This window comes from Morone saxatilis, unplaced genomic scaffold (genome assembly GCF_004916995.1).
Source record: "Morone saxatilis isolate NCDOM2014 unplaced genomic scaffold, NCSU_SB_2.0 Contig18, whole genome shotgun sequence".
Classification (NCBI taxonomy): Eukaryota; Metazoa; Chordata; class Actinopteri; family Moronidae; genus Morone; species Morone saxatilis.
Genome location: NW_023339740.1, coordinates 17,512,400 through 17,523,304, shown reverse-complemented (window position 1 = coordinate 17,523,304; position 10,905 = coordinate 17,512,400). Strand labels below are relative to the sequence as shown.

Genomic DNA, 10,905 nt, shown 5'->3' with positions numbered 1-10,905 from the left:
GCCTGATGGACTGGTGACTGGAGGTGCATCGTGATTCATGATCTATTAATTTGTTTTGTTTTGTTCCAAGAGTCCAAGGTGACGTCTCCAGATTTCTCGTTTTGTCTGACCAACAATCCAAAACAAAAACATAATCAATTTACATTCATACTTTTTATATTGAGTACATTTGAAAAGAAAAAAACAGAGTTTGACATTTTTGCTTGACTTTCAACATAAAGGACCAGTGTGGAGGATTTAGTGGCATATAGCGGTGGAGTTGCATATTACAATGCCACCGCCTCACCTTCCCGTTCAAGGAGGACTGGCATTAGGGGTGTAAAAAATGTTTTAAATATCGTATTGCTATTAGCAGAGTTGTAAACTGAGGGCTAGGATGTTGGATGCTACAACTGTGATAAATACAAATGAGTCCACTGTGGTTGCATAAAAAAGTAAGCATAAAATGTATATATCGCAGTATATTGAATTCTTTCCAATAGACGGCCGTATCTGGCATATGAGAAGCACAGTAGAAACCAATCCAGAACTTAAAGTTTAGCAACACCCCCAACCTGTCCTCTAGTAGAGCCACACATACCCATGTACTGTACAGGCTGTTCTGTCTCAAGTTGCCTCTGTCTCTCTAGGACAGATGTTGGAGGTGAACAGTTTGTCTCTGTCCTGCAGCTTTCTGAGCCAGTCCTGCGCAGTCAGCTCAGCTGGTCTCCGCCTGCTCTGCTGGCTGAGCTCAGGCTGCAGGGACGCACTCGTCCCCCTGGAGAGGCTACAGGCTCTGCTGATGCTAGAGGAAAGGAGGCTGCGGGATGTAAGGCGCAGCTTGAGCTCAATTTGATGTCTTGGAACAAATATACCAGAGTTTGCAGCCTGAGACAGCAGTTTTGTTGTTCAGCTTTTTGTTCCTTTTCACAAGTTTTTGTTTCGGTTGCCGCCCGAGGAGCAGAGGGCGGGGGCAGTCATCACGCCAGACTGACAGGTGAAACATTTTTGTGACTGGCTTCAAATCCTCTGGCCAACAGTTTATCATAGCATAGCTCAAATAAATTAGCCTGTGTTGGCTTATCCATGAAAATGATGACTTGTAATAACATAAGGAAACATTTTGAAAGACTGTGTGGTTTCACAATGTGTTGATATTCCCAGAGGTCTTTAGTCTGCATTTTAATATTGCCCTAAATAGCAGAAAACAATGCATCAGAGATGAGGAAAATAATAACATTTTATAAATTTTGCACCTTAAATCTCAGTGAGTATTTCTGTGGGTGTAACGTCAGTAGTTGCTGTTTGCTTATGGAGGTCTGCTGTTAGCTCTTTCCCTGCCGCCTGCGTCAGTGTCTTCAGGCAGCACATGGTGTGGCATTGAGTGCTGTGAAAGGGTCTCCGCACTGTGAGGACAGGGCCACGCACAGGCGAGTCGCTTGTCATCATGTTTCAGCGGGACAACCTGCTGATGAAATGGCCTGCACACTTCTCTGTTGGTTTTATTTTTGTATTTTCAGTTACTCATCGTTGGGATCACTTTCAGAGCAATTTGATGAACAATATTGTGGTATACAACTTATTAAATGCTTGTGTAACATAATATTAGGCTGCAGATTTCACATAAAAATGTGATTTCTACCTGATACATACTGCCAAGTTGTCTTATATACTGATATAAAATTCTCAGAAGTATTTAAGTATTTAAAAAAACTATTTTTTCAAATAGCACATTTTCAGAGATTGTTGTGTGCCATGGTGTTTACCTTATTAATAAGGGTTAGTTGGAGGTTATTGTTATAAAGTTATAATCGTTAGTAAGAAAGGTTCGCAGTATGACTCCCCTCTCAATACACACTGCACAGCATGCGGCAACCTTAGCGCTCCTGCAGCAAAAACGTGTTGCCCATTGAAGAGTAGAGAACGGTATGGCGGTATATAAAAAGTCACACTGGAATATCCGAATATCCATCAGGTGTGTTGCCCAACACCAATGGGGGAATACTGTGTGTGCACACTCGTCTGTTGCTTCCCTTATAAATCACCTTGAATTCGCTGTATGCCGTTGCCCCTGTGACTCTGTACCTGGGTGTAAACCCCAGCTGGGAGTGGACAACATATTTCAGACCGGGTCCATGTTAAATTAGAACAAGTCTATAAAGCTCACTGCCTGACTGTAACGGCTGCACTGTGCTCACTGCTTTGATATTGGCTGGTGTCCTATTTATCCGCCCTGTCTGATACCTGACAGAATTACACCCTCAGCTCGACGAAGGTTACGCCAAACTGTCCTTGTGAAAATCATTTGCAGTACATTGAGTTGTTGTGGGCGATGCTAAGGTTTCCATTCTCATGATAAACAGGTGAAAGCGCTTCCTCTGTAATTATAATGTCTAAGTAGAATATCGGCTCTGCATCCCAGGAAGGAGATGAGTTGCAACTTTTCCCTGTTTATTTTTTCCCCCCGTTATCAGCGCATGTGAATGAAATCACTGGAAGCCAGTCTTGTCTGTGTGTGAGAGGAAGTTCTCCACCCTGTAGGCTTTTTATTATTCATGCTGTGACACTGCATGTTGTTTTGTTCGCCTCTTCATCGGTGCCGGCAGTTTGAAGCCAATAACGCTCTTTAAATCCTGAACGAGCTGCTGAATGTAATCAAGCTCGCAGCTGTAAGGAAACTTGGAGGGGTTTTAAGTCCTGTGCACATTTTTGAAGAAACATGCACCGATAGAGTATTATTTCATTCAGTTATTTACTTGTAAATATCTACCAGAGCTGCTAACATGACAGGAGAGGAAGAGGAAGAAGGCAATGACAGCAGGATGAAATGAGTTTTAGATTTATAATCCCCCAGCCGTGACCCCCATTTCCTGCATCTTGACGTCCTGGGGAAATGTCATGTCAGACTTGTGTTGGCCAGATGAGATGGACAGGAGAGAGACGCCTCCACACACTTGCACACTGCGCACGCACACACTTACACTTCCCTGTCAGAGTCCCTGCTTATACCAGCATTCGTTTACCTGCATTATTTTTGGTTATTTCAAATATTAATGGTTTGCTTGCCCTCATGTACACACTTCCCCCTGATACCTAAGAATCACATCCTTATTCCTTGCCCATGTGGAGTAATGGTAGACTACAGCTGCTGCTTTTTCTCTGTTTCTGCTGGAAATGTCATCACAGAAAATCTCCATCTGTAGGATACCCAAAGGACGGTTTTTGCTTCCAGGAAGATTAAAGAGGATTATGCAATTGCACGTTATGGAGGAGGTTTTAGGGCCTTGAAGTGTGTGAAGATGATTTCACCGAGGTTGATTTCTGCTGTTTCTAAAATGCTTAATTTCAGCTTTAAGTACTGTACACATTCTCCTGTGCATTTAATTTTAGTGTCAAGTTCTATTCAGTAACAGGAACAGAGTGGGTATATCCAGTTTGTTACACACTGTAGTGCGGAGGATGATGCAAAAACTTCTAGACAATGTAAATCTAAAACTGTCTATTAAGAGAACCATTTTGCAGATGATTTGGGGTTTTCCGAGATGTGTAGGTTCATGTTGATGCATCCGTCTATTGGCGTGGCAACAGCAACAGTTATAGTTGCCCTTCGCTGACCATTCAGTCAGATGACGTGCAGCAGGAGAGTGAAGGAGCATGTTTTCTCTGCCAGTCTGTCAGTGTTGGTCCATCTCGGTGTGTGGGAGTGGCCTTTGACCTGCTGCAGACAAGCGTGTAGCGATGAGGCGGAAAGCCTGCTGAGCCTGCCGCACTCCTATCATTAGCATGGAGAGTCACGCTCCCCCACTGCACCAACCATTGTTTTCCACTGTTTCCGTCCTTGAGAAGAAACATGCTTCATCTTCAACAGGCAACATTTGCTCCTTTTCAATTTAGCAGCTAATGATCGAGGTCAAGGATATTCTGATGCAACACAGATTGATGCATGGCTTATTTTTGCCTTTTTCGGCTGATACCTTAGCCTTTTTTTCCCCTTGTGTACTAGATGGTAAAATTAGTATGTATTTTTCCTGTCAGGGGAGATCTATTCTGGCATTTATTACAGCCCGCTAGCTGAGTGATGGTTGTTTTCTTTGGCACGCTAAGCTGACAGTTCCATTTGGTGGATTTTTTGCTGCAGTTGGTGTTCAGTAGGGGTGACAGAGCAGGCGGAGACCAGCTTTGTGGATCACAGAGAAGGTGATGCACAGGTTACACTGGCAATGAGACGAGCAGCAGGGGTAGCTTAATGGTGGGGTTTGAGATAAATGAAGCTTGTATCAGGTTGTTTCCTTTTTGATCAAAATGTTCAGAGCAGATAAAATGATGCCATTTTTACTGCCACACATATATTGTCATTTTATGTACAAAGCTTTTGTCCAATACACAGTTTCTGTTTAATTTGTAGCTGTGTCTATAATTGTTTGTACTTCAGGCCCATTTTTTTGTTTACATTTGTATGTAATGGCATAATTCCACTGATGTTCAGTTGTGTGTTTTTTATGAAGTCGAGATGGTGAACTGCCAGCTTTGAATGAGCAGAAATCCAGACCCTCTTTTCCAGATAGACCCAGAATGCTATTTTACCACCGAAAAGACTTTCTGCTTTCAGTAGTCTGCAGGGGTTCAGGCTTGGATCGGGTTGAACCAGAATCCACATGACTTTGGGTCAGGTCGTATTTTGAAGGTCCTTCATGCATCTTTTGGATATTTGTGCTCGTAACTGTTCGTACTTCCTCAACATACCTGGGGATCATTACTCATTCTCTATAAAAGGAGGAGGATAAGCTCCGGCCATGGTATTGAGTTTTTGTGCGTGTGTGGTTTTTTTGGGGTGCTGCTATCTTGGTTTATAAGTCAGACTTGCAGCTTTTCTACAATACACCATGCTTTGTTACCAATATTCTTTTATCCTGTCTGCTGTCACCCAGTTGTTTCAGTTATTTTGTTTATGACCTGGAGTAATCAACCTCAGCAGTACTTTGTGTTTTGTGCTTTTAAAAACTGTTAGCGTGCTAAATTGCTATGATTGTGAACATAATAAAATAAATATTATACTTGCTAAACATCAACATGTTAGCATTGTCATTGTGAGCATGTTAGCATGTAGCTAAGGTTGTCAAAAGTATTATTCTTTGATGATTTGTTTCGATACCACATGTTTGATACAATACTATAATCTGATAGTTTTGAAGTACCGAAGCTATAAAAAGAAGACTGATCTGCAATCAGATTTCAACCCAAGGCTGCACGGATGAAAAAATGGGGAAGAAAATCGACTTATCCTCATTATGTGTTCAGTGTGCAGGTTGTTAATTTCATCAAACGGCAAAAAATTATCCTATTTTTAATGCCTGAGACTTTCTTTTCCTTTTGCTGTGGTATATTTTTATAATGGTATTGTATTGAAGTTTAAAATTCTGGTGCCATGACAACCTTATATTTAGCTCAAAGCACTCAAGTTCCATCTTCTTTCAACCTCACTTGAATGAAAACTCAACATGACCGATGTGTAACCCAAAAAGTCACCATTTTTATTTTAAATAACATTTGCCCAACATATTCAGGTTTTTGAGTAAATCATTCTTCATTATTTACTCAGTGTAAAAGCATCAGCAGAGTACAGAGTACAAAGTGCAGAGCTGCACCTACCTTGAGTCTTGTATCCTCACATCTTTTTGTATAAACAAATCTCTACTTAAGGGAGGGCGTCTGGTGAACTACTTCTGTCCTAAAACCTAAATCTGAGTGCACCGATGTTGTTGGCACACGGGGCCTGCATAAAAAAAACTGTGTGCCATTTGTGACAGCAGCCGTCCCAGCCAGCCCCCACAGACCCTCTTTCCTGCCTTGGGGTGACTTGGAGGTGGCTGAGCGGTGCAGGTTCTGCCAGTGTGTGCCTGACTAGAGATGAGACCCAGTTTTCTCTGACACAGCCCAACATCTCCAGAGATTTCATTTTATCCCTTTCATATCTCGCTCTCCATCTGCCTTGCTTGTTTTGTAGCTGAGGCTTAAATCTTGCTGCCTCGTAACCGAGCTGAGAGAGCAGTTACAGAAATAATTAAAATAAATATGTTACAATTTAGACTCGCAAAAATGTCTGTCTGTCAAATATATTATCATTATTTATTTATTTATTTTTGAGACATTATTTAAGCAAAGAAGTGCACCATTTTAGCGCATCATACAGCATTTAATGAAATCCTCCTAATACGTTGCTTAATTGAATGTATTCTCTCCTGTTATATTGACTTCCAATAACCAATTACTGACCTGTTGTTTGTTGTTGTTTTGTTGCGCTGCAGAGGGAGATGAAGGAGCAGCTGGCCACCCTGCAGGACAGTGAGAAGGGACACACTGAGGCCCTGCAGCTCCTGCAAAGACAACTTACTGAGACCAAGGTACTGTAACATTTTTGATTTAAAAAAAAAAAAAAAGCTAAAATATCTAGTTTATGAAAAAGAAAACTAATGAATCACACTCACAACTTCCCAGAGGTGAAGTGATGCTTTATCCCACCATAAGTAGTGTCAGTCAGTTTGCAATGATGAAAAGCAGCCAATCTTTACATTTGAGGAGCTGCACCCAGGGATTATTTGGCATTTTTTACTGGATAAACATCTTACAAATTGATCAATTAATTAACTAATTGTTTCAGCTCTCAGGTCTAGGGCTGGCACACTTATCAGCAACAGTTTTGATAATTATCAGGCTTCAAGCAAAAATCACAAATATTCCCAAGTTCCAGCTTCTTAATTGTGAACATGTGCTTTTGTCTCAGTTGATAGTAAACTGAATGTTTGGTGGAGCTGCATCTAACGATTATTTTCAAGTAATCGATTAATCTGTTGATTTTCTTTTTTTTCTTAATTAAGCATTTAGTCTATAGAAAGTCAGGAAATCAACATGAGATTATGCCCAAAGGGAGATGTTCAGATGTCATGTTTTGTCTGATGAACAGTTCAAAAATACTCCTTTTACTATCTTCACAATTTAAAAAACAGAACCAGTTCATTTTTTTGTATTTTAGCTCTAAGAACCTTAAAAGACAAATCAATTTTAAAACAAATACTACTACTACTACTACTACTACTACTACTGCTGCTGGGTCTGTTTTCAATAGACTAATCACTTAATCAACTAATGGTTTTAGCTCTAATCTTAGGGTTTTGGTCTGTTTGTTGGACAAAACAAGGCTGAAAGTGTGATGACCACTATTCATTGATTTTCTGACATTTTACAGACAGTTCATTTAGAAACTAGAAAATAATTGTTAGAATTCCTATTTTGATTTGAGAGGTCCTTGTTTGCATCTTAAGCAGTCAAATGAAAACCGTATGATTCACTTAGTCAAATAAGAAAAAAATGTCAGGAAAATAAAGGACAGGTGTGTTTAACGTATGCAGTCTTTTAGTCACTGATTATCCTTCTTTTCTTCCAAACTGATTTAGATTGACGGGTAAATTCCGACAGGTAAATTGGTTTATTGAGCAGCTGTTTACTCTGACACCTTGTTTTAATCAACGAACCATGAGCATCCGCTCGATATGTCAGTCCTGCAACCCCCTCACCACGCACGCACCCACACCCACACACACACACACACACACACACACAAACACACGCCTCTTCTCTCTCCTGTAGTGACACTGAAGCTATTGACCAGGAAAAAGGTTTCTGGCAGAGACGATGTCGCAGCCGTCAGCGTTATTTGTCATTTAGGGAGCGCGGTCCCCTTTTCTCCTGTTTTTGTACCTGCTGTCCGATGTCACAGCATCACTCATCTTTCTTTCTGACTTCTGCACTGCAGGGCCCTCCACTGCCAGACAGAGCCAGGCCCCTGTCCGTTTCAGTCTGTCCATCGACTCACTCTGACTGCTAGATGCAGGCCTTTCAGCCGCCCCCACTTCTCTTTGGAAATTAGCTGATCTCATTAGATTTACATCCATTTGCACAGAGTGCTCTGGAAGAGAGCCACGCTGTGACTTCATTGATCTCTGATGCATTTAAGTAGCTGACAATGAAATGTCTCCCTGCATTTCTTTATCTTGCTAAATTTGAAGTTATTTTTCTTCTTCGTTTTTTAGGTTATTGTTGTTTAAATAGTAGTGCACTCATTTAGCATTGCAAAAAACAAATCAAAGTCAATATAGAAGAACCAGAGATGTCGTCTTTTTTATTCCGTGCATTCTTGTTCCTTGTCAAAACAAGGTACCTACATTACCCACAATGCAACTCCACTGTTGACAGTTTGTCAGAGATTCGGGTGTGATATGCTAATAGTGGTTAATGTAGTCTCGAGCTGCTAGCCTCAAGAAGAGATGAGGAGGGTTACAGAGGTCTGCTATCTGCTTTTCAAACTTGTAGTCTTCAGCTCCAACTGATGCTGACTCAAGTGATGTCACTTGAGGTAGTTTATTAAATTTCACACACAGCTTCCCCTGGAGCCACAAAAGCTTTTTATTAACTTTAACCTTTTTTTTTTTTTTTACATATCCAGTAGTACTCCTCAAGACCTGCAAACAAATCGTTGTTAATGTTAGACTGAGTTCTTGAACTAAGGCTGAGAAAGAATCACTGCAGCAGCCCTGTCTTGTTATAACTGTATGCACCTGCCTTGCACTCCAATTTTAGTCCTTGGCTCGTGTGTGCCTCCGTCTGAAGGATAGACATTGTGTCCTATTCACATGCCCACCGGGGATTCGCTTGATAATCACATGCTTCCCTGAAAGGTAGCCAGCCTCCTGTCTCCAAGGGCTACAGACACCCTCTCTGTGCCATCACAGCCTGCCGGGGCCAAAGCAGCAGACACGTCACTGAGAGACTGATAGGTGGGCTGCTGCAGTCCTCCCCCTCCTCCCAGTCCTCCTCCATACAGTCAGTTTTCAATTCCTAACTAGGTAGGAGGGCAGGGATACAGCCCACCTTAATGTCATAGCTCTCATGCTTGCTTGAAATAGTCATCTGAATAGGTTCCCACAGGCAGAGCGAGAATACCTTCCCCCTGGTTTTTGAAAGAACAGGCCTGCTGTGTAATTAAACCTCAGATCACAGTTCCTAAATCCAGCTCCTCCTGAAAAGATCAGAGGGACTGGTTGGATTTCCCAACAGAGAAAATAAACATTCAGTTTCATCTGAAATTCTTTTTAGATCAATTTAACTGTGAGTCAGTAGTCATTAATTTCCTCTTGTTCTGAGCTGCTCTTTGATGAACAGATGCTTGGATTTATTTAGAATCTGTGTACAAACACGAGTTTACACAAGAAGTTTTTCAGTAAAATGAGGACAGGGTCTGAAAGAGGCCCAGTCTTTGCTTTCCTCAGAAGCTTCAACCTGAAAGGGTCCTGCTCGTCTCATCTCAATTTTTACGGGGTTTCCACATCCAACCCCCTTTGTTCTGTCTCTCTGACACTCAGACCAACACTCAGATGATTCATTCTCTTTGTTGTCCACTTTCCCATTTTTCCTCTTCAGCTACAAATCAGCTCTGTGTGCTGTCCTCCTGCTGATCGATAGCGTCAGCTTCACTGCCCGTCCAACAGTCTCGTAATCAGCCGTCTTCACACACCAGATGCCCTTAGCGACCCCGTCCTCAGTTATTTCTGTTACAGTGTGCTCTTGTTTGTTTCTCCTCACTAAACCAGTGTAAAAGCTACTTTATTGTCTCAGTGGAGTGTTGCACGCACACTGTTCTCAGAGAGCCACTTAAAATCAATACATGTACAAGCTGAATCAATGAATGAATGTTAATGTAATATTAACACAATTTAGAACACTTTTGTAAGCTGTTGAATTACTGACCCGTGTCTAATTAAGAGTCAGGCTGTTGTGAATGAAACTCTCAACAAACCCAGCTTACTACAGTACAAAGTCTATTTCACAGTCCTTTAATGGCAGTTATAAATAGCCCCGGCGGAGGGTAATATGTTTAGTTGTTGGTTTTTTTTCCTTACAGTAAGTAAACCAGCTTTTTCCTCTTCCTTTCAGTCCTCAGCCAAGAGTCTGCGTGCGACCATCGGAGACGCGTTCGAGCGACTTCACCGCTTCCTCCGGGAGCGTCAAAAGAGCATGCTGGAAGAGCTGGAGATGGACACGGCCCGCAAGCTGGCCGACATCGAGCACAAGATCCAGCGCTACAGCCAGCAGCTGCGCGACGTCAAGGAGGGCATCCAGATCCTGCAGGAGCGCCTCAACGAGACAGGACGACACGACTTCCTGGAGGGAGTAGCCGTCACGTCTGAGAGGTGCTTCACCTGCCCCGAGTTTGCTAAAACAGTCCCACTATCATCACTGCAGTCCAATAAGAAAAGAAATGTGGTTGTAAACACATTGGCAAGAAGGATCAGGTTTTTATCAACTCTTAAAGTCTTGAACTGTGACATATTTGCTGTTAAAATTGCATGTATATAATAATACCTCACAACATGCCAATTGTGTGTTCTGCTCTTGCTGAACGTAAGGTTGCTTAAATTTTGGTGAAAGTACAGATTTGAGCAACAGCGTCAGCTAATCCCTGAACAGATGGTGTATTAGGCCAGAAATAAACCAGCTGTTTTGTTTAATCTGGGAGGAGTACTTGAGGACGATTTAATTGAACAGTTTAATATCTTAGAGCAGTTTAATGAGGTTGAATATAAAGCTAGCAAGAGTGACAGACTCAAACATTGTTTTCACAAAATATCGCAGTGTTTTTTAAATTAAAATACTAAAATTATTTTGGAACAAGCTTTATTTGATCTAAACTGGAGTTGGATGATGATGGATGAGAAGAGATTGTAAATGTGGATTAGATGGACGAGCATGTATGATCAATGTTCACTCAGTTAGCAGTCACAAGAGACTTTTCAAAGTACAGAAATGTGCCATTTGTAGAGTTGGATATTGAAAACTGTCAAGAATTGTTTCCTATATGTATATGTACAAGTA

At 41.5% G+C, this 10,905-nt stretch overlaps 1 protein-coding gene across 1 annotated transcript in view; it reads left to right on the top strand.

Moving 5' to 3' along the window:
• Positions 1 to 10,905, top strand: part of trim62.1 (tripartite motif containing 62, tandem duplicate 1) — a 33,030-nt gene that overhangs the window by 15,172 nt on the left and 6,953 nt on the right. The window contains exons 3-4 of the mRNA XM_035662599.1: positions 6,285 to 6,380; positions 9,967 to 10,223. Of these exons, the coding sequence (XP_035518492.1) occupies positions 6,285 to 6,380; positions 9,967 to 10,223 (353 nt within the window). The remainder of the gene's footprint in view (positions 1 to 6,284; positions 6,381 to 9,966; positions 10,224 to 10,905) is intronic.